The sequence below is a fragment of the Prionailurus viverrinus genome, chromosome X (genome assembly GCF_022837055.1).
Source record: "Prionailurus viverrinus isolate Anna chromosome X, UM_Priviv_1.0, whole genome shotgun sequence".
In the NCBI taxonomy this organism is placed as follows: Eukaryota; Metazoa; Chordata; class Mammalia; order Carnivora; family Felidae; genus Prionailurus; species Prionailurus viverrinus.
In genome coordinates this window covers 95,161,457-95,186,125 of record NC_062579.1, presented here as the reverse complement: position 1 = coordinate 95,186,125, position 24,669 = coordinate 95,161,457, and the positions used below count along the sequence as shown (strand labels likewise).

The window sequence follows — 24,669 nt, the reverse complement described above, 5'->3', positions numbered from 1 at the left end:
ATAAGGAAACAGAGACTCGGATAGGTTAAGAAATTTGCCCAAGTTCACAGTTTACAGATAACACTGGAATTCAAAACCATGACGGAAAAAAAGAAGCCTGTGATGCCTCCACTATATCTCACTGCCTGTCTTCCAGCTAAAATTCATGATCTCTTTTGGCTTCCCTGGGAGGGTAGGAAATATTGGAAGATGCTTCTTAACCTAATGACACATACATAGTCAAAAGGAATAAAATGTTTTTATTTGCAAGATAAATGACTTTTAGTCTAGTTTCCTTTTCCTATTAAAACTATTTCTCTGGTGTTTTTTTTTTTCTGGCCTAGTGTTGCACTCATAGTGCACCACACAGCATTTACATACCCTATAAAAGTAATTATTCAAGTAAATCTTCAGGAAACCTTGTTACATCTCTTTGGAAGATTCTGCAGTTAAGAACTTCACCAACTTGTTCTTTAGGGATGGAGGCAGGAAACCTTAACTTTATTAAATTTCTTGATTACACCTGGTAACTACAAATTTTATTTAAAGGAAAAATGAAAGTCTCCCTGAATAGAATTTCATATAAGATAGCCCTTGGGTACTTCTCCTGGGAATACGTCTTTATCTGATCCAGTTTTATGCACTTTGAGTTGAATCCCAATAAAGAGAAACATTTGCCATTTTGCTCATCAATACTTCAGTGTAATGGGGCAAGGGAAAAAGTTTAGCAAAGAGGCTGATGGCATGCTAATCCCTGGCATTGTATATAAGTTTGAATTGACTTTGAAAGATGCTTTTAAAACATGCATGGATGATGTAGTTGAAACTTAGGTTCCATTTATTATTTTTACTGCAACTTTCTTTAATTCTACAGAGAACTCAAACTAATGAGTCATGTAATAGATGACCAAGTACTTAAGCAGAATGTGAAATGGTACTAGGTGGAAATATAAAATAAAATTTGTGACAAGCTGAATACAATTATTTTCTTAAGTAGATACAGAGGGTGAAGGAGTGGCTGGACATGATGACATTAATCGATGACTTAATTTGGTTCTCTTGGACCTCACCATGGATTCTATCTCTGTTTCCATGTGCATCTTTAAGCAAACTGACCTCAGAACTCAGCGGGGTTTCGGCAATATCCAGATGAGTGCAAACAGCTCCTGAACATTCCCTAGGAGGGAAATGATCCTTAAATCTTAGCAGCTTCCAGAAGTGCTTTCAGGGTATTCATGACACTAATCATACAGGAGTCACTTTAACTTTATTAACAATTAAGAAATCTGGGTATGAGAAAGTCTAGATAAAATTATCTGGTTTTGTCCCTACACAGACATATCGCAGGTACATCCTGACGCTCTACTGATCTCCCCAGCATCTACATGATATTCTAAATTCGGGGCTAATGGGAAAATGCTAAAACTCTAAGTGGTAACATCTTGCTGATGTCACCAGGGTGTATGAGGGACAGAATATAGTGAACGAACAGGTACAAGAATGTTCCTTTGGTTCTCCTATGCAATGGAGAGCAGTAATATTTTTCCTAAATTCCTTTAGTACATGATCCATCATGGTGGCATAAACATCTGGATTGACACTAAGGCCAGCCCTCACCAAAATTCCAGGCAGGCAAGCCACAACATGAGCAAAATGAATGGTATATGTAAGAAACTACAAATAAATCAGTATTGTTGAAGTAAAAATATCCACGGGTAATAGGAAGAGCAGGAGCATGAATAGGAAGTTTTGATTTTATCCTGTGGGCAAAGGATTTGAAGTGAGAGAGTGACGTAATCATCCAGTGCATGCATTTTTGATACATTGTTTTGGGGACAGGGTTGTACATGCACCAGAGTAAGGCTGGGGCAGAGAAATCCTAGAGCGTACTGATATCTATAGGACACAGAATGGAGGGGAATCTAATGAAGGAGACAGAAGAAACCTTCAGAAGAAGTGAACAAAGAGAGCTTGGTATCCAGGAAGCCAAAGGAATCCTTTGTTTTAAGAAGGTGTGAAATGTTACACAGTTGTAGCCATTGGATTAGACAATGAGGGGTTCCTTGGTGACCCTGCTATAAGTGGTTTGAGTAGCAGTAGGGATGGAAGTCAAATCACAGTAATTTAATGAACCAACAAGAGGAGAGAAAGGAAATGCCTCTAGTGAAGATCACTCTTCCGAGAAATTCAGATGCGAGAGATACAGTGATAAGTAGTGAGAAGACAGGGCACTCAGAAGAGGCTTTATCTTTATGAGATATGGCAATGGTTATAGGCAAATGGAAAGATACAGAAGATAGAGAATAAATGATGAAACCAGGTCTGGAGAAGCTGAGAGGGAGAAGGCCTTGAAAGGGAGGGGAGATTAGAGAGACCATTCTAAAATAATGGTGGGTGTGGTGACGAAGATAAGTTTGTAGGTAGGAGGAGCTAGAAAGTTGATGGTACTCCATTCTGATAGCCTCAGTGTCCTCTGAGAATTGGATCTATTCTACTAAAAATGAAGAAGTCAGGATAGGCCTTTAAGGTACATGGGAGAGATCTGGAAGGGCCAATTAGTTAAGAAGCCTTTCTGGGTAAGATCAGCATTCTCTCACCCATGGCCAAATTCCCAGCTCAGCTTCAAGGCATTTTCCATGAGGACTTTCTTCCCACATCCTTGTCTGAGAATCAGAGGTGCCTTAAGAAAAATGTGTTTGACAAAGCCTTAAAATTCAGGCAAAATATTTGTTCCTTATTGCTCAGTGATTTCATGCTATGTCCACTTCTGGAGATTTCTTTCCTAAACTATGTTTTTGATCTCTGAGTTTATGGTAGCTATACCAGAGGACTTAGTGCCTATATGCAACCAGAATGAGAGCTTAATGTGTTCCTAGTAGTTGTTCTAATGCATCCACTTATGTTGGTCAAAAGATTCGACCTTATATTATGTCAGCAGCTGGAACTTGAGAACCTTTCTGCCTATTCTGTCAGAATCTTAAAGCCGTCAGCTGTTGGTGTGGAGAAGTCAGACAAAAGGAAGGCACATAACGCTTAGCCTTGGCTAATGGGTCCAGGAAACATCAATGGTTAATACGGAGAAACCTGTATTAAGTTCATTTAAGTTTTATAAAGCTACGAATGCATTATTAAATGACTTTTTCTTCTGCATTTATTTTAATTTTCATGCATGCATAATATTCTAGCAAACACAGAAAGAATATTTTAGAGGCCAAATACTGTGAGAAATGAGATCCCAAGTTCTGGAGTCCAACACAACTAGATGCATATCCCAGATTCACCGCTCATTAAGTGTGTGACCTTGAATAAGTCACCTAAATTCCCTGAGCTGTGGATTCCTCATCAGTGAAGTGAGAATACCAGTGCCTACACAACAGTGTTCAATAATACATGTGAAGTGCATCATAAAATGCACTGCCCAGAATGTAGTGTGTACATATTAAATGTCACCTGCCGTTATGATCAGGCTTGCTATTTTGTTGCTAATAATAATATGTCTTATAGTAGTCACCCAAACATGGAATAAGTTACTTTGGAAGGAGGCAGCTTCCATGTCCTTCTAGGACAGCCTGAGACTTGATCATGTCTAAGAAGCAAGAATCAAGGTAGGGTGGGATTCAGGTATTGTATGTGATTTGACTAGTTAATCCGTCACAACCTTGAGATGCGGTAATTCTAGTGCTGCTTCCCTATACGTGTTGTATTTTGAGAACCCCACGGAGGCCCTCCTAACCAAAGCAATTCCCTTAGGAGCCTACCATTTCACCATTAAACTCACTCCATAAGGGTTTTCTTCAGATATGAACTTCCATGCTTAGTGCAGGGTATTGCCTGGGAGAGCAAAACCTTAATTCCTCATTAAAACACTTTATGGGGGCCTCAAGGGCATAGAGCACAGGATGGATGTGTTTGAATACGTGAGATCACCTAAGGGGGACAAACCAAGGTGGGAGCTGGTCTAGGCCGCGTGGGGAAATGTGATGCTAGGTATCCAGCAGAATGGTGGCAAAGGGGGGGGGGATGGGGAAATAACAATGATAGACTTCTCCTCTTCGGTATTGTCTGAAATGAAGCCTAGACCCCTACATATCAAGCCAAATAGCACGGAATTATGGTTCTTCCTCTTTTTATTTAGATCACTAGCCCAGATAACTTTGCTTCCTTGTCGCAGCCCCTCAGTGCCACATCTTTCTTTTCTGTCCACTTAAGAATCACCTCAGCTGATAAAAAGAGGAACCCCCTCCCACCAAACAAAAATGGCAGAGATCACACACTAACAGACTGCAAATCACTTAAATCATATTTTGAGTGGTGTATTATGGTAACCTATAAATAACTAATTGCATAAAATTGCTTTAGTAGTTTCTAGATGGCAGCTTTAATTAAAAGCACCAGAGACATTTAGAAGTTTAGAAATGGATGGCATGTAATTTGCCCTTTTACCAACCATAAAATGGTAATTAAGGAATTTGATTCACTTCTTCCTATTAAAAGTTTTATGAGAATTGCAAGTTCCTTCTAAATACAGTTTCTCTTCAGCAGAAGGTAGTACGTTTGCTTTATCAGTCTTCTCCAGCAGGGTAAGATGTTTTAATGTACAAATTCTTCAGAAGTTAATTAGGAAATTTCTTTCAGTGCAAAATGTTTGTTTTTGAGATTCTAAAACATGAAACTGTATTAGAGCTAAACCTTTGATCATGGCCCCATATTGCTCTACCATCAATACAAGATGGCTCAATAATTTCAAGTTTACCTAATGCACGGAGCTATCAAATCAAAGAAAAGAGGAAGTCCTTTCCTGCTGAGCCTAGCATGCTTTGCTGATTCTCGAAGGAATCTGAAATCTACAATGTGTTGACTTCCCAGGGAATCCAGAACATTCACTCCACAACAGAGGAGTCATCAGAAGACGTTTTTAGTTTCATTGGTCCTCCAGCAATACTGGATGCACATATAGAGTGTGAAACTCCCAACAACATGCAGCAAACCCAGATGTCTTTGGAAACCCACGATTTTAACATCATCAAGAGCTAAAACACAGCTGGAAATGGAGCCAGGAAGCCCATTTTTCTTTTATAATTGATGAGTTGATTGCATTTTTTTTTGGCCACTTCAGCCCAAATATCATAGATGGCACCACACAGGGCATTTAGACCAGTGTTTTGAAGACACTAATGACTTAAGTTATATGCACATAAGAAAGACTGCTGCTAGGTTTGTTTTGTTGTTGTTGTTGTTGTTTAAGTCAAGCAGATTCTCTAGTTATCTAAGCCAGATGAACCTAAGCAGCACACTGATAAAGTGGGACATGTTTGAAATGTCTCCTCTGTATTCCCTGGTTCAGTGATTCCCCTGGCTAACTCTGAGCCCTTGCTTCAACCCTCAACCTGTTTCCCCTGCATAGAAATGCACCCTGTTCTCTTCCCACCCTCTAATCAGAACTAGGCAGTCCACAGTGGTATACTAAAAGGGGATGGGAAAATAGGAGGGATATTTATTTCATCCGTGACATTGTTTAGAATTTCCTATGGATGGTGACAGTAAACACAGACCTGCTATTCATCAGTTTCATTATTGTTTTTACCGTTTCTATTGAAAATTCACTCCCCTTACTGTCAGCACCTGGGACAGACCACTCCCACAGCCCTCAAACCTTGGCACACCCTGGCAGGTATAAAGAAAATACTCACAAAGTAGTATTCGGTGGAAAGCTCAGAATGCAAATTGTATAAACTGTGTGCTGCTAATTCTGTAAGGGTACAGGGGTACTGTGTACATACAGAGAAAAACTGCAAAAGGAAGTTTATCTAAATGTTAGCAGTAATAATTGCTGCATAAGGAATGTTGAGTGATTTTATTTTCTTCTTAGTTTTCTGATCATGTATTATTTTTATAGTTCAACAAGAGACAAAACATGTTATTTTAAAATACATACACATGTATGCATGTGCACGTGCGTGCGCGCGCGCGCGCGCGCGCACACACACACACACACACACACACACACACTGGTCCTATCCTATGGCCAATCTCTGAGGACTCAAGTGTCTTTGCTTTCATAGATGACAGCTCTCCAGCAGGGGTGTCATAGTACTGATGGTTGACAGTGGGGTACTCTGATCTGAGCACGATACTGGAGACCTGCGGATGGGTTAATAACGTAAGTCAAGGAAGAAACCTAAATGAAATCTTTGAAGGCATCCTGGCAGGCCAGTAGTAAAAGATATTTTAATTACATTTATTATTTTTTAAGAAAAAGAAGTATAGGGGTGCCTGGAGGCTCAATCGGTTAAGCATCCAACTCTTGGTTTTGGCTCAGGTCATGATCTCACGGTACGTGGGTTCAAGCCCTGCATTGGGCCCTGCACTGACAGTGAGCGGCCAGCTTGGGATTCTCTCTCTCCCTCTCTCTGCCCCTCCCCTGCTCGTGCTGTGTGTCTCTCTCTCAAAAATAAACATTTAAAAAAAGATGTACAAAGAATACAAATTAAAATGGCCTGTAATCTTACCATCTAGCTAAGTCCTGTTGATATTAAACATAAAAATATAAAAGTAATATATGTCTATGGTTTTAAAGTTTGAACTGGATACAAAGGTACAGAAAGCAAATGCCAGGCTTCTTCACCACAAACTCACACAACTCAGTTCCTCCTTTTAAAAGTAACTAGTGTTAACAGTTTGTGATTCCTTTGAGACCTTTATATTTTTTTTCCCTTACACGAAAGGAATTGCACCATATAGATGACTCTTCACCCTGCTTCTTTCATTTAATAAAATATCTTGAAGACCTTTCCAGAAAAGCATGTGCATACCTACCTCTTTGTTTTTAAGAGATATATAATATTACAACATATGGGTATACCATAATTGATTAAGCCATTTGCTTCTTGATGGATATGTTGTTGCCATTTTTTAAAAAATCTTTTACCACAAAAGTGCTGTGCTGAACAACATAGTTCATATATATGAGAGCACTTTTGTAAATATATACATAGGATTAATTTCTAGCAGTAGTAGATATTACCAAATTGTCCTCCCAAAAGACTGAACACATTGACATCAACAGTGTATAAATGTGCCCATTTTGCCATACCTTTAGCTGCTCTGAGTATCACTCAACCTTTTTTTTTAATTTAATTTATTTTTTGAGAGAGAGCCTAAGCGGGGAAGGGACAGAGAAGGAGATAGACGATACGAACTGGGCTCTGCACTGACAGGCTGACAGCCCCCAAACCCAATATGGGGCTCAAACTCACGAACCATGAGATCATGACCTGAGCTGAAATCAAGAGTCAGACACTCAACCGACTGAGCCACCCAGGTGCCTCTTATTAAACCTTTTAATGTATGTCCATCTGATCAGTAAGAAACGGTATCTTGTACCCTGTATGTAGCTTTAATTTGTATTTCTTTGATTATAAATGAAGTCGAGTGTCATTTCATATCTGTTGTGACCATTTGTAGTTCTTTTTCAGTAAACTCACTCTGCCAATTTTTCTACCGAGCTGGTGATTTTTATGTTTTGTCAATTAGAGAAGCATCCTTTGTCCCTCATATGTGTAGCAAATATTTTCCAAGTTTGTAATTTCTCCTTTTTTAACCATATAGAAGTTTTATAATTCTATATGGTCATATTTGGCAATATATTTCTTTAGGGTCTCTGACATTTGTGCCTTCCTATACTAAATATATTTTTAAGGCAGATGGGCAGGGCTTTCAATAACCCTTGAATCATACTATGTGTCTTCCTCCTTTGGGCCCCATGAAACTTGGAAAACTCAGGAAGTGTTTAGACTAGTTTAAAACAAGAGACTTTGGAGCCCGGCAGATAAAACCGAGTTCAAATCTATTACTAACATGTTTGAGTCACTGTTTTCTCATCAGTAAAGTGGAGATGATGCACTTACCTTCCTTCTAGGGTTATAGAAGATGAAATGACACGCTCTGGGTTAAGCCAGTTCCTGGCACGGATTAAGTACTGAATAAAGTATGAAGATGAGAATGAGGATGAGTAAATAAGTTTTAAAACTAACAACTGTTATTAACTGGATTGGCTTCAAGGCTAGTAATAATCATTTTGCTTGCAAAATTGTTTGACTATATTCAAATTCTTTTCTGTCAAACTACATTGATTGAATATCATGGCCCTAATTTAATTGCAATCATGTATTTAAATTTTTTTTAATTTTAAAAATTTAAAAATTGCAATCATGTATTTAAAATATCTGGAGAGAGTTACTGGTGGAAGCTTGAAGGAAGGAACAGCTATGGAAAGTCACAAGTACCTATGTGCCTAAGGAGACACGTGCTAGGATGTCGTTACAGTAAGAAAAATTGGAAACAACCTAACAATCCATCAGTAGAGGCTTAGTCACATGATAGAATATTGTATAACAGCAAAAATAAATTAACTGGATCTACATGTAAAACATTAATAGCCACAATGCATAAGGTTTCATGAATAATAGAGAAGGTTGCCAGAGAATAGAGGGTGTGATATCATTACCATACTATAGTGGTAAAATACGTGAGACCATTTTTAAGGGAACAATTCTGAAGCATTCAGTATACTCACCTGGTGGTGCAGCCGTCACCACCCTCCATCTCCTACATCAATTTTTGAAGCACAGAAACAGTACTGTAGAATTTGTAGACACATACGTATATGGAAAGTGTGGAAACACGTATGGGAATTAATGCACACTAACTGCAGGGTAGTGGTTACCTCTGGGGAGAGAAGGGAAAAGGGAATAGGGATAAGGACATGGGGTTTTGGCTGTAGCCGGAACATTTCCTTTTTTTTTTTTTTTTTTTAAGAGATCTGTGAAGCAAATGTCAACGTCTGTGAAATTTGGGTGGTCGATGCAAGGCAGCATGTACTACTGTTTTCTGAGCTGTCTACCATTTGAAATATTTCATAACTTAAAAAAAGTTTAAGTCAGAAGTAGGGTGTAGAAACTAACTTGCAAATTTATACCTGACAATTCCAGTTTTAAAAGTGATGTTTGTTTTAAATAAGGCTTTCACTCATACAGAGGTGATATTCAAAATATTTCACAACCTGTGAGTCCCAAGTACCTATGTAACAGAACACACAGCAGCTTTGGCCCTGAAGTAGGGTCTTTAAGGCCCCGTCCTACTGAGGCCAGCTTTCAGCCATTATTTCCTGCTCTGATTGGATTCAAGGCTGTAGAGCCTCACCAACACCTCTAGTATGTGTCCACACGTGCAGTTCCCTAAATAGCTGACCGTGAACTTCCTCAATATTAAAGAGCCTCAATAGAATGAGTCAGCTTTATTGTTGCCCAAAGAAAGTCGCCGTTTCCTTGGGAGTGAGTCCTGGCCCATTTAAAGTTCCTCCCTGAGGAATCAAAGGCTTAATAACTCAAATGTAAGGTTATCTTCAAGCCCCAAATATCAAAGCCTGGCCAGGAAACCCCAATGTTATTTGCTCTATTTTTCTTCCAGTTTCATTTACTAGCTATTCCATTTTGGTTTTTCAAAAAGCTTGTTAGACTGTGTAATAGGTTTTTGGGAAAAGGAAGGTGGGGAGGTGCCCAATTTTACCAGTATTTACTCAGGAAAGAAAGCTGATTACAGCAGTAGTTTACCTTAGAGCTCAGGAATCATTCCTCATTTTGGAAGGATCTCTAACCCAAGGAAATTGAAGCCATAGTGGTCGATTGATAGGTCTGCTTTGCCCCTCCCCAAGCCAAACCCATCACAAAATGGCTTCTGCCAAGACTACCTACTTAGGTTTCTATAATCTTTTCTCTGTGTTCTCTCGAGCAAAGTAAAATCAGAACTGTAGGCAGACTACTGCTACCCAAACCCTTCTCTAGGACTTGTCTCTCAAAAGGCACCTTCCCACCTTTCCCAGAGGAGTAAAACTGGGGGCATTTCCAGGGAGAGTGGACTGAAGAAGGGCTACTTTTAAATCTCCTGATTTTAGCCGGTTAGGCTTGAAATTTTTGAGAAACCACAAATCAACACTTTAGTACCTTCAAAGTCTTCGTTGTGATTTTTGTCTTGTTCTGTTATTTTGTTTGTTTTAACTAATGCTGGGCCCAATTTTATTTTCCAAGTATGCCTGGTCTAATTTTAACAGCATGACTTTATTCAACTTTACTTGAACATTAAAAAAATACTGTCAATTAACAAAAAACAAAACCACTGCCTTCTGAATTGGCCCTAAATTTGATATCTTCCTAATTCCTGGAAATGCTTGAGATTTTTGAATTAAGGAACCATTGCAATGTTGCAAAAATGGTATCTGGATATATATATACACACACACACACACATACACACACACACATATGCAATACATATGTATTTTTAAGTTTATTTATTTTGAAAGAGAGAGAGAGAAAGAGAGCATGCACATGAGTGGGGGAGGGGCAGAGAGAGAGGAGAGAGAGAATCCCAAGCAGGCTCCATGCTGTCAGCACAAAGCCCAACATGGGGCTCGATCTCACGAACCGTGAGATGGTGACCTGAGCTGAGATTAAGAGTCAGACACTTAACCAACTGAGCCACTCAGGCGCCCCTGGCTATATTTTTAAGTGCCTCCATTTTCTTGTGTTTTACCTCCTTTTTAAGACTCACCTATTAACTAATTTGTTTTTTTTTTCTAGTTGCTCAAATTGTTCTCTTTCTACTATAGATCTTAGTCATTTATTCTGTGAACATATAAAACATTCGTGTGTGGCAGGAGCACACGGCTTAAATGTTGTCACCAATAAGACATTAGTGTCAGTGACCTACTATACTACTTATAAGACTCCCTCTGGTTTTAGCCTCTCTGTCAGACCCACATCATGCTCCCAGTAGATCTTGTTAGAAAAAGAACCACGTTCACTGAGCTCCACTGTTTTGTTAAGCTTTTCAAGCAGCAAATAATCTGGTCTGCATTTGAAAATTTGGAAATTATAAGTGGACTAAAAAGACACATAGTCCCTGCCCATGAGTGGAGTGTGATGTGGCTGAGAAGAAAAGACAGGAATCCTTAGAGAAGTCTATAACCTAGCATTGGGTTGTGTGATATAAACTGTAAGCACTCTAAGGGTTTAGAGAATGGGAAGCTGAATGACATTTGGAGGAAAAGGCAGAGAAAAATGAGCAGAAGGGGAAAGGTGTGGAGGAAAAGAATCTACAAAAGAGCCAGACCCACGGGGAAAGAAAAACTGGAAACTAGATTCTGACCTCTATTCCTGATAGGTAAGGTTAAGCGAACTCAAAAAAGAGTAAGATCAAAGAACAAGGCAAAGAAGAGAAAGTAGGGCAGTGGAGAACAAAAAGGCAATGCTAAATGGGAAGTGAATAACTCAGCCCTTCCTATGAAGGATAGGATGGTCCCGAAACGGATTTGTTAAAAATGGTCTGAACTGGTATCTAAAGTGCATTCTGGAGTCCAGTCAAAACACCGTGTGCTCTTGGTTATAGGCCAGATGTTAGATTTGCAACCTAACAGCACTGTATCTGTTGTGATCCTCATTCCTACCCACTTGAATTGGTAAAATACATGTCTTCTAATAGGCTCAGAAGACTTCTGCCAACACAAAGGAACAATGAAGTTATTTGATTTAATTGACAAGGAAATACCTCCATCAAGATATTCGCAAGACTTTGGAGTCAGTTGGTATATTATAACTATTGAGGCTAGACTTGCACTGTGTCTTGAAAGATGAGCAGGATTGGGATACTAGGAGAAAGAAAGGGCCCTCTCCAGGCCCAGGGAACCTAGTGTGGGCAAATAGGTCGTGATGGCAAAAAGAAAGGTATGTTTGAGAGCCCAGTGCGGAGACCAGTTGGGCCGGAGAAGCAACGCAGGACCCCGTACAGACTAATCATCAGCATCAGCGTACCAGAGATGCTGCCAGAATTACACATCAGGCTCCTGACCTCTAAGTAAGCCGTGCTGAAGCAGGTAATCATGGAGCAGATGAACCCCAGCATGATGCCGGAAAGCTAACAGTTAATCAAAAACGTAAATATGAGCATCACTTGTGTTAACCTTTCAGAAAGATTTCCCAGACGGAATAGATGTTATTTTATTTGATCTTTACCATAATCCACTGACATGGGCAGCTCAGCTTTTACTCTCACTAGTAGACAAAGGCAAAAAACCCTGAGCACTGGGAGATTATGGAAGGTCTCGAAAGTCAGTTCGTCTTAACCAGATGGCCCAGCCTCTACCCCCAGACTCGTCCTCCTCCTCCCATACCTGTCTTGATGATGTCTGGGTGATTGAATTTAGAGAAAAAAGTGTGGGGAGGGTCTTGGAAACCCCTATCTCAAGTCAAGAGAAGTCACCAGCCCCCTTTGAACAAGGCACCCGTTTTTTTCAATGCCTTTCCACAAAACCTTGTGCCTACAGATTGTCAAACTTGTACGTGAGGCTGTGGAAGAGAAAAAAGTCAAAAGAGTTGTTTGTCTCATCAGGCAACTGCTTTGACTAATTTTTTCTTTTACTCAGCTGTCGCGCGCGCGTGCGTGTGTGTGTGTGTGTGTGTGTGTATGTAATCGTATATTGATTGAGCCCAAATCGGTCCCCTAAATGTCTCTTAAAGTTCCACTTAAGGGGTTTAAAAATCATATTCATGCAGTATTTGTTACCCTGCCTTACCTCCTGCACATGACTGTTTACCACTTTTGACTTTGTGAACTTCTTCTCTAGCGTTAGCTTCATTACTAAAGATGTCCAGATGTTGGAGGAATTTTAAACGGGCCGTCAACAATGTGTTGTTTTTGAATGGGCACCACATGCAAATAATTGTCCTACAGAAAATTGAATTCTTCTTGAGTTAGCCCACTTCTGTGAATAGTAAGCACTGTCAGGCTTAATTCCTCATATCCTGCTTGTGTTGAGTATTCAGGCCGAGGTATTCTCCTTAGTTTGCTTTTTTTATGAGAATCTCGTGGTCATTCACATACCTTGAGAGAGACTCATTTTCCCTAGAGTGTAACAACTACAGTTAGGTTTTTTCTGGTCCATGGGCAATAAATGAACTTCCCCTCCTCGGGCTAATTGTTCACATAATGTTCTTGTAAGGCGGTTTGTGTCCTTAGGATGACAGAGGCATCTCTTCACAATGTATCTGAGTAGTGTCCCAGATATAGATGCTTGATGTTTGAAGAATTTTTCAAGGTGGTGGGGAGGGAATATAAAATATTCAGCTTGCACTTGGTAAACCTCATTTATCTGAGCCCATATGTACTGAGGCCCCTTAAATCTCAGCCTGCAGGCATCTTTTAAACAAGAACTCTAGCACAAAAATAAAATAAGAGCTGTGCATTTCAACATGAACTAGAACCATCTTATTTATCCCAATCTCTCTTCACACACACACACCTACATCTTGAAAACAAGGAAAAATAATTCCTACTATTATTAGTGTCTGGTATTTCTGTTAAATATTGAGAGACCACCACCACCCCTAACCCAGGATCTCTGAGCCAATTGCATAGTGTGGAGCTTCATTTTTTTGATTCTCAGCATGAAAACTGTAGCCACCTGCTACAAGCTCGAAAGTTTTTATACCAGTAGCTCAATGGTGTGGCATTTCCCCAAAGAGCTGACAACAGTGTTTCAACCACTGCCTTGTCTGTGATGAATCTAGCACAGGACAGCTCAGCTACTGACAAGGGCTACATAATGCTTTATGGACTTAAGTCTTCTACTGTGTCTGTCCAACATGGAAAAGCCTAAAATGTTGAAGCAGGGCCAAGGTGGAAATGTCTGTCCATGATTCTAGGCTTAGAAAAAGTCACTTTCAGAGAGAATTATAGCAATGACTGAACAATTGGGACATCACTTAGCACCACTTCATCCTTTTCGAAGTGCTTTCATTTCACTGGCTCTTGTGAGCTTAATGCCATTTTACCCTGTATAGTAGGTAGGATATGGGTTAGGCCATCAGGACACTGAGTAGTCAAGTGCCTCACTCAGTGGCCGACAGCTAAACTGTAACAGAGGCGAACCTGAAACCCAGATCCCCTGATACGACCCCGGAGCCACTGTTCCCTCTCCTTTTCCTTACGTGGTCCATAGTGAAGGCAAAATCTTGAGGTATTTCTGTTTCCTTAGTACTCCTGAGATGGTAAGATTGGAAGACATCACAAGATCATAACACAAAGCTGTTGACAGAGCAAAGTGGATTTGAGGGAGTCTGAGCTATTCATTGTAGCTAGCTGCATGGATCAAATTTATGTGCAGTTAATTTGATCCACTTGATCCATGGTTCTTATTCTATTTGTTCTTAGTTGGTAACCCACTTCCCCCCATATTGTAATCATCACTAATGGATAGGGGACTGTACTCGCCTTAAAGATCTTTGGAGAGAAAAATTACCATTACCTCCTTTCTAAATTCACTGTTAGAGAAATTCATGTGCAGCTCTTGACCTCATGGCATGCTTTATTTGATTTTATTTGCATTTCAATGTACAAACGGTTCCCAAGTTACTACTTTTTTCGACTTCACAATGGCACAGAAGCAATACGCATTCAGTAGAAAACGGACTTTGAATTTTGAATTTTGATATTTTTCCAGGCTATCAATATGCCACCACCCAGTATCATGAGAGTATTGTACTGCACCTCCCAGCCCCATGATCACGAACCAGACACAACCACTCTAGTTTTCTCTTTCCATACAGTATTTGATAAATTATATGAGATATTCAACACTTCGTGTTAGATGATTTTGCCCAACTATAGGCTAACATAAGTATTCTGAGCACATTTAAGATAGGCTCTAAGTTAAGCTATGATGTTCAGTAGGTAAGGTGTATTAAATGATTTTTGACTTAATGATATTTTCAACTTACAATGAGTACATCAGGACATAACCCCATCACAAGTTGAGAAAAATCTGTGACAATTAGGTCTATAATTCAGCAAGTTTTATTGAACATCTGTGCCCTGGTCTACTGTATTTGTCAAGATATAAAAGTAAAGCATAATAAAATCCACTTTTGCCCTCAAGGAGTTATTGCCTGGACAAAGCATGATTAGAGAAATCACATTAAAAAAAAACAAAACAAAACAAAACAAAACAGGGGTGCCTGGGTGGCTCAGTTTATTGAACGTCCAACTCTTGATTTCAGCTCAGGTTGTGATCCCAGGGTGGTGGGCTCAAGCCCGGGTTGGGCTCTGAGTGTGGAGCCTGTTAAAGATTCTCTCTCTCTCTCTCTCTCTCTCTCTCTCTCTAAAATAAAAAATAAAATAAAAAACAGGTTTCTGTAGGTTAGAAAACAGAAAGACCTGAATGAGGTAGAGTTTGCAGGGAAGGCTTTCTGGAAGACAAACATCTTGTAGAAGCCTGGAAACATGAATAGGATTCGAGTTGGTAAATATAATAGGCCAAGCTAACAACTATATGAAAACTCTCTCTCTCTCTCCCCCTCTCTCTCTCTCTCTCTCTCTCTCTCTCTCTCTGGCTCAACAAAATAGTAGTTTTTCTTGTTCACATCAGAGTCCAAATGGGTTCCCCTGGGGAGGTGGGAAAAATCTCTGCTTCAGGTGGTGACTCAGGGAACCAGGCTCCTTCTATCTAGTAACTACTCAACGCCTCTGTATCTGACTAACCTACAGGGGATGAGGGTGATCCATGGAGGAGCTCAACACAGGTTTTGTTAGGGGCCAAGCCTAGAAGTAGCATACATCACTTCTGCCCACACCTAAGTACAGAGGAAGCTGGGAAATGTAACCTAGCTCTATTCTCAGAAGTAAAAATAGATAGGATGACCTGAATACATAGCATTGTGTCTGCCATACAGAAGGGGGAGGGCTCTCTGAAGGAAGGATGAGGAAGAGAATGGTGGCAGAGCAAAAGCAAAGTTGAGTTCAGCTTGGATACCTACTTTTCAGGTTTGATTTGACTAAACTTGTTGAAAACAGAGAGACCAAAATGAACTAGATTTGTCACAGATTTTGAGCTTTGATCTTGGTGAGAACAAAAGAGGCTGCATTCGTAGCCAGTGTTGTATCATCCGCCATCCAGGTTATTTCATTTTCCCGTGATGAGAATTACAATTACATTTGATTATCTTTGGTTTTACAGTGCTTCTCCAAAGCATAATTTTTTAATAGACTTTATTTTTTGAGTAGTTTTGTTCACAGAAAAATTGTGCAGAATCATATGTTGAAACTACCCTGTATGTTACTCTAATGGTAGATACATGTCGGTATACATTTGTCCAGACTAATACAATGTCCAACACCAAGAGTGAGGTCCAATGTAAACTGTTGACTTTGGATGATAATGTCTTGTCAGTGTAGGTTCATCAGTTGTAACAAATGTACCTCCCTGGTGGGGGATATTGATAGTGGGGGAGGCTGTGCTTCTCTGGGGGCTGGGAATATATGAGAAATCTCTGTAGCAAGACACAACTTTAAACAGCAGTGCTACACTGGTTATTAGATTTACTCCAAGTTCATGGATCTTCTCTGTTCACAGCAGCCTCTTCACTGACAATATATTCCTCCTGATTGTCCTGTAGCAAGCATCATAAATTGGCAACTTGAGGATGAATCCAGTTCAAAAATATAATTCATTTGGCCACACTCAATTTATTTAAAAAAAAAAAAAGATGGAATGCATTTAGGTGGCATGTGCTCTCTCTTGTTAACCTCAGCTTTCCCTAGAACCTCACCTGGCACTAACCTACAGATTGATGTCACCTGCCCAGCCCTTAACAACATAGGAGTTTGTGACCCCTGTATCTGGGGCCTCTTTTTTAAAAAAAATTTTTAATGTTTATTTTTGAGAGGCGGGGAGGGGAAGAGAGAGAGGGAGACACAGAATCCAAAGCAGGCTCCAGGCTCTAAGCAGTCAGCACAGAGCCCGACACAGGGCTCGAACTCAGGAACAACGAGATCATGACCTGAGCCGAAGTCAGACGCTGAGCCACCCAGGTGCCCCGGGGCCTCCTTTTTATGTGATAGGTCATAAGGCAATAGTCCAGTTACCGAAATCCCCATCATATAGAAACTCTGAGTGTTTTCTCAAAACTCACCACCTTTTTTTGTTTAAATTTGTTTTCATGTTTATTTTTGAGAGAGAGAGAGAGACACAGAGTGCAAGCAGGGGAGGGGCAGAGATAGAGAGGGAGACACAAAATCCAAAGCAGGCTCCAGGCTCCGAGCTGTCAGCACAGAGCCTGGCGCGGGGCTCAAACTCACAAACTGTGAGATCATGACCTGAGCCGAAGTTGGCCACTTAACCAACTGAGCCACCCAGGCGCCCCAAAACTCATCACCTTTGTGGGGATGAAGCCACAGAATATCTTTGAAGGATAATCCTGAAGAAATCCAAGAGATCTACAGGAATACAAGAATTCTTAATCTTTTGAGAGGGCTCATTAGTCACTTTGACAATGTAACTAAAGCAATGGACCATCTCCCCGTGACAAAATCTCCCCATACACAAAGCACTTTGCAGATTATTTCATGAAGTTCCTGAAACCAGTTTTTACACCACTCCTGTGGTAAAGTGATTGGTAGCCGCATTTAGGCTACATGGGATGGAGATTAAGAGACTGGACACTGAGGGGCGACTGAGTGGCTCAGTCGGTTAAGCGTCCAACTTTGGCTCAGGTCACGATCTTGCGTTTCGGGGATTTGAGCCCCGTGTCGGGCTCTGTGCTGACAGCTGGGAGCCTGGAGCCTGCTTCGGATTCTGCGTTTCCCTTTCTTTGCCCCTACCCCACTCACACTCTATCTGTCTCAAAAATAAACACTAAAAAGAGAGAGATTGTGGACATTGAACTCGGATGAGCTAAGTCTAGCATTTTCTAGGTAGGTAACCTGGAATTAGTCATTCAACCTCTGAACTTCTATTTCCTCATCTGAAAAATGATAGTAATATCTACTCCACAAAGCTGCTATGAGCATTAAATGAGAAAATGTCTGTAGACAATCCAGCTCCATGCCTGAAATAGCCTCATAGTCGCAGCAAATGAAAATGGTTATTATAGTTAGTGATACTAGTCAGCCTTCATGGGTTTTCAGTGGTGCTTCCCTGGATGTCACGCTGGGCTCATCAGGAATTCAACATGGTCATTCAGGTTTGGCTTACCTGTCACTCTGAGAGATCACTTGTGACCTTCATTTCCCCAGCCCGTTCCCCAGGGTTGTTCCCGTGGCATCCTGGACTTGCTCGAAACTAATGCTTATCCCAAGGCATTGTGATTGCCTGGTTATTTGTTCATCTCCCCAACCTGTGCTGAGCTCTGTTTTATACTACTCTGCTGTGCTCCTAGTGCCTAGCACTGTACCTGACATGTAATAGACACAAAATAAATCTAATGAATCAATAAATCAGGAGAAAGAGCTTCTCTAGTAAACTTTTAGAAAAATACTGGCTGATGGAGGTAGGAGAGCTTTTCATTCACTCTGCCTTGGTCAACACTCTGAGAGAATCAGAAGGAGCCAACGAGAAGACACATGCTCAAAACTGGCCTTTCAGCCGGAATTCCTTGGTTAACTGGACTAAACATCTATTGTTCCTTATGATATCTCTGAAGCCCTTTAAAGTACCTTCCAAGTCATGAAAGAAAGGACATTCCAGTCAGTAGAATATTCATTTGAATGCTTATCATTTTTAATTTGTACTTAAATTCTTTGGAAATTGACCTTTACTGTATAGAATATACTGTAACTTTTTTATTCAACAATATTGGATTAAGTCACACCATTCACTAGTCATGGAATATTACAGTGGGTTTATTAGAGTCTCTTACTGAAGAAATCCTGTTCTCATTGTTAACCACACAGTGAAGTCACCTCAGCTGGTCATTAAGCTCAGCCTCCTTCAACCCTAGTGACACACAGATATTTGTAGAGTTCTAGAAGCTCCATTTAAGGGCTACCTAGCAAGAGAACTTAACAGGCTTACTGTGCAGAAGTAACTTGACCCTTTCTGATTCTAGCGGGTAATTAAGTGGACAATAGACAGATCAGTTGGAGAATGGACTTTTCTGCCTGGTGGAGGATTTTCATATAGACCAACACATGATACCAATTTTCAGAGAATTGAATTGCACATAAACAAGCAAAATATTTTAATCTCTCTTTGATTTAAAGGGCACTTTGTGATCAACAGCTAGTGTCAGACAATTCAGCACTCTCAGTAATGGAGATTGAGCTGACACCATACTACATTTAGGACATTTCCTGGAAGTTTATTTTAACCATTTATCTCTGTATCATAAAATTAAAGAGCACATTGTGTCAAGGGGGAAAAACTAGTATTTCCGTTTTCTGGTTGCTAGGGCTGCAGATGGAGAGAATTTTATGACTGCTTTCCATAGCTTATATTCGAAAGAAGATTCATTTTTAAGATAGAAATAATAAAAATGTAGGTGGCCTCAACAGCTGTAATTTTTATAAATTAAATACAAACATGCCTTCTGCCAACGTTTGAAATTGGCATTCTGCACGGCCAAATACTCTGATCTTTGCTGTTACCTAATTTGGGATTTTAGCTACTATTTCCAGGCTATTAACCTCCATATCTGGGCTCCCCGTGACCTCACATCAGGAAATCCCTGCTGTTTCAGTATTGATCAGCAGTGCCTCTTCCCCAACAGGTGATACATTTATTAGTAACTATCCAGGCTGCCCCAGCTTTAGGCAATTGTCTTCTTAAGAATTATAGCATTTATTCATTGGAGGATAATAAGACAAGGGAAAAAGTCAAATAATTTCCCCTGTAATTTGCAGCTGTTTCATACAGAGCTATGCTTCACAGAGAAAAGAGCCTGCAGTTCAGATATTATATAATGTCCCCTACTTTGCATAAGACATTGTGAATAATTTTTTTACAAGATGCACTTTATTTATGAGCAGGTCCCTCCATAGAAAGAGCTTGTTAGGGCTTAATGCTGATGAATGGAGACAGCACCATTCACACTTCCAGGTTATGGTCTGTCAGTGCTTTCATTATATGCACTAATTTACAAGGATTTATTTATTTTCTCACAAATGTAAAAATGTGCTCCAAGCTAAACACGCTGTCTGGGTGTCTGAGCCCGATGTATTCCTTGCTGGAGGTAGGGTGGGGTGGGAACTCAAGCTATCTGTGGTACTCTTCCCGCCTCCACTCCCAGCCACTGCCTCACCTTGTGGTAATCTCCAAGATCTATCTTTTTTTGCTTGCTGTAGAAATGAATAGTGGTTAAAATTTTAAACCCTGGAAGTGGTTCTCTCAATGCAGTTTAATTCCTTTCTTAGCCAAACAAAGACTGTGCCTTCCATTGTGTTTTCAGTGGTAAGGAAAATGCTGGCAGTAAGCACATCAATGGATGTGGCCGTTGGAACGAACTCTGCCCACAACATTAGGTACCACATTTTGGAAATCTGGGTACAACAATATCAAAATATGAAAGTCAATTGAATCTGCAGATCTTGCTAGCCCCAGATGGCTTTATGTGCTCCGAAATCATTCACATCTCCATCTCTGAAAAAATAAAGCTTAAAATATACTGGGCATGTGCCACCTTCTCCCACTCAGCCTAACAAATGGTAATAGATCATGCTGACTGCATCATTGACACCCCAGGGCTGTAACAATACTCATTATGGAGGGGAGACCACCCCCTTCCAAGTAATGGCAAAAATAATTCCTTTTCCTGCCTGGGATTTCCAGTTTGGTTTTTAACCACAGTGAAAATTAAATGCCCCGTAAACCTCACCAGTGAAGAGTTTCTAAAACTAGTTGTTTGGGGAATCTCTGCGTGTGTGTGTCTGTGTCTGTGTGTGTGTGTGTGTGTGTGTGTGTGTGTGTGTGTGTGTTGGTTGGTTGGGGAAGGAAAGTGAGAAGAAATGAAAATATGTACATATAAAATGCACCCTGATGCACTCGTAAAGCATCTATCACACAGCTCCTCGAAGACCTTCCTACTACTTCTTTTTCAACTCCACACATAAATATAACCCAATCAAATTTAATTAAAGAGTCTCCAGGATAATGAAGTCTTTTGGAATTTGGACCATGATGAAAGAAACGGCTGCACAAATGTATGGAAAAATATCCGACAAACCGTCAGCCAAATAAGCCCCAAAGGCCACTAGTGAGTATTTAATAAGCCTCATCTGTGGAACTCAGCTGACATGAACAGAGAGAAAGCGGTTCACAGTGTTTAGAAGTTAACAAAAGCTAAAAGTGGAAAACCATGTAAAGTCCAGGATTATCCTCCCTGGATCAGCACAAACTTCACCCTCTGATGAGGATGAGGAATGTAGTGGTCACAGGAACAGAACTGTCCTCCCTGGTGTCCACATCAAGATAAAGAGCTCCCCAAATACACTAGTTCCTGTAGGAATTCATTTCTTTCTCTATACCTTTTGTGAATCTGTTCCAACTTTCAAAGGGTTAGAATCTCTAAATTTACTGCCTTCTCGTTGGAGCAACACTTCCACGGTATTCCTCTTAGTTTCTGTGCACCTGGATTCTTTGTCCCTTGGCCTTCACAGAACTTGGCAGAGTGACATTCAGTATGTGTTTGGTAAATAATTCATGATTTCAGACACTTCAAGCTGAACTGCTCTCAGCCTTTCTCTCTCCAGACTTCAGTCATGATCTTTCAGCCCATCTTCTTATGACAACCAAATTTTAAATTTCACACTCACTGATAATTTAATACAGAGGTCATAGAAGGTAATCATAGGCCTGCCTGCCACAGGGCAGACCAAACACTAAGCATTGGAGGCTTTGAGTTTGCCAAAACAAAAACAAAAATAAAAAGCAGAGGTATGCCTTGGTTCATCATTAGTCCACATGTTCTGGAGATGGAAGAACTGTTCATGTGGTGTCATCCTTTGATCTGCTCAATCTTAAAAGTCTCTTTTAGAAACCTGCTGAAAGGTCCTTATGCATCTAAAATTGAAAAGGGGACTTACTGACACGAAATTCCCCTTGTTTGGACATGCTGGTTTCCTTAGAGAACTCTCCAAAAACATACATGACTTTAGAGGCATTCGGGGAAAGTGAAAATGAATCTGTAACTTTTATAGATGCTAAGGATTAATACTTCATGAGGAACATCAGGATTAATCAAAGTACACCATGAAGCCAAGTCTAACATTAACCTCCTGCCAACAAATTAGTTCATCTGAAAGCAGTTCATTAAGTTGGGTTTATAAACTGTCTTTAGGTGAGTTCACTGTTGGCCCGGGAAATGATCGGGTGTGTGAATGTGTGTGTGTGTGCGTGAACACACACTAAAAGGACATGCTTGTTGTCACAGATGTTCCCAACTTTAATATGTATTCTGTGTCTCACAAGGTCTGGATAAAGGAGAGATCAGAAAAGACTAAATTGTAGACTAGTGTTAAAGTAATGCCATGTGGTTATTTTCAAGAGCACTGTCAAAAGCACCAAGGGAAGCAGGAACACCATATGTTCTTTATATATGTCTGACACTTTTTAAATGTATTATTTCATATGATATTTATAACAACCTAGGCGAAGAGTAACCAACTCATCCCAGTTTGGCCAGGACTGTCCCAGTTTTAAAACTGAACCCTGCCTCAATCCCAAACTAAGACAGTTGCTCACCTTTGCTTAGGTAAGGCAGTAATCAACGTTCTGAGACCAATTTCCAGTGTTGGGGGGGGGGTCCCCCCACACCACCAGCAGAGCAGTTCTCGGATACCAGCTGAGTATCCTACAGTTTCACTCAATTCTGACACTATCCACCCAGAGAAAGTCCACTCCCACAGGTGAGGGGCTCAGGCCCACAAAACTGCCCCCACAACGTACACACCCTCTTCAGATGCCAATCGAAAGTCCAGGTTGTCACCAGCTATAGATTGGAGGTTCCAATGATCCCCTCCTTGGGTTCAATTAATGAGCCAGAGGGGCTCACAGAACTCAGAGAAACATTTCACTTACGGGATCACTGGTTTATTACAAAAGGATATAACTCAGGAACAGCCAAGATGGAAGAGACGCATAGGGCAAGGTGTGTGCGAAAGGGTGTGGAGCCTCCGTGCCCTCTCCAGGCACACCACTCTCCTCAAATCTCCATGTGTTCACCAACCTAGAAACTCTGCAAAGCCTGAACTTTTGGGTTTTTAATAGAGGCTTTATTACATAGGTGTGGTTGATTAAATCATTGACTATTGGAGACTGACCTCAGTCCCCAGCCCCTCTCCCCTCCCCAGAGGTCTGGGGGTGGGACTCAAAGTACCAACCCTCTATTCATGAATGGTTCTCCTGGCAACCAACCCATCTTCAGATGCAGTCCAAACGTCCCCTCGTTAGTGTAATAAAAGACACCTTTGTCTCTCTCGCCACTTTAGAAATTTGCAAAGTTTTAGCAGCTCTGTGTTACAAACTGGGAAGAAGGCCAAATACGTATTTCCTATTATAAATCACAATATCACAAGCAGATTATCTTTTCCATACTTTACCAAAGAGGGTTAAAATTTGGAGAGACAAATGACAACCGAAGTCACGTAGGAGTTGTAAGTGATGTATCAGTATTAGAACCCAAGCCTCCTACCCACTATTATATATTTTCCAAAACACCAGGCTGTAATTAACACAACGTGTAAAAACTACCGTGAGAATTTTATCGGCTTTCATTTTTTCTAGAAGTTTGACCATTCCCTTTGTGACACCATAATTTTGCTTTCCAAACTCTTAAAAGATAATATAGAGAAAAAAACACAGTCCAGCTTATCAGAATTATTACAAACTCTCTGTGAGCTGAGTGTGAATTGATGAAAATAACTTTAATACCTTCCAAGTCACTTATTTCTAATGCAACCATGAAAATAAGCGGTGGCCTATGCATCTGCACGCTAAAAGAAGTGTAATATATGCTGCTTCCCCGGTCTCTTCCCATTTATCTTAAAGGGGATTTTCTTTTCTGTTTGTGGGGGTAAGCAAGTATTAGGGGGCAGAAATGTAAAACTACACAACACAAAATGGTTAGACCTGGCTTTATTTCCCCGTTACGTTTTATCATTTCTTCTCAATACACAAAGAAGTGAATGTGTGTCTGAACAAACCTCTCCCATTACTGTCCTGGCTGTGCTGAGCAAAATTGAATCCATATGTCTTTAAAATGCTCTTCCGTTTCTATGGCTTCTTTCAAAATACTGATCTTGGTGCAAATGTGGCCCACTAGACTACTAATGCTCATTTGCTTCTTCCCACCAGGCATCACAGTTGATAGGCATGGATTCATTTACTTTGTGGATGGGACCATGATTCGGAGAATTGATGACAATGCTGTGGTCACAACTGTAATCGGCTCAAACGGTCTGACTTCCACACAGCCACTGAGCTGTGACTCAGGAATGGACATCACTCAGGTAGGCACCGCTGGTTTCCAAGCGTTATCGCCATTTGGCATCATGGAAATGGATAACAATTTTCTCATACAGAAATTAGGTAGAAAGGAAGCCTGGTGTATCTGTTATAACATCAGATAGCAGAAGTTTCTCTTTCCGCAAGTTACTTTTTTCCACCTCAGATAAACTCACTTGGGAGTACTACCTGGTGGAATGTTGGCGTAAGAATAAGAATAAAGAAAAGAAAAGAATAAGAATAAAGGCTCTCAAATTTGAATCAATTGGAGGGTAAAGGTCAGTCTTTTATTGAGTATTTTCCAAGTTACATAATTTTATTATTTTTAAATAATGCAGTAACGCACATTTGGAAAAGCATTGACT

The 24,669-nt window shown here is 40.4% G+C and overlaps 1 protein-coding gene across 3 annotated transcripts in view; it reads left to right on the top strand.

Annotated features, from left to right (window-relative positions):
• Positions 1–24,669, top strand: part of TENM1 (teneurin transmembrane protein 1) — a 550,900-nt gene that overhangs the window by 456,964 nt on the left and 69,267 nt on the right. For all 3 annotated transcript variants that reach the window (XM_047844103.1, XM_047844102.1, XM_047844101.1), the window contains one exon: positions 24,155–24,309. In XM_047844103.1, coding sequence (XP_047700059.1) covers positions 24,155–24,309 — 155 coding nt within the window. The remainder of the gene's footprint in view (positions 1–24,154; positions 24,310–24,669) is intronic.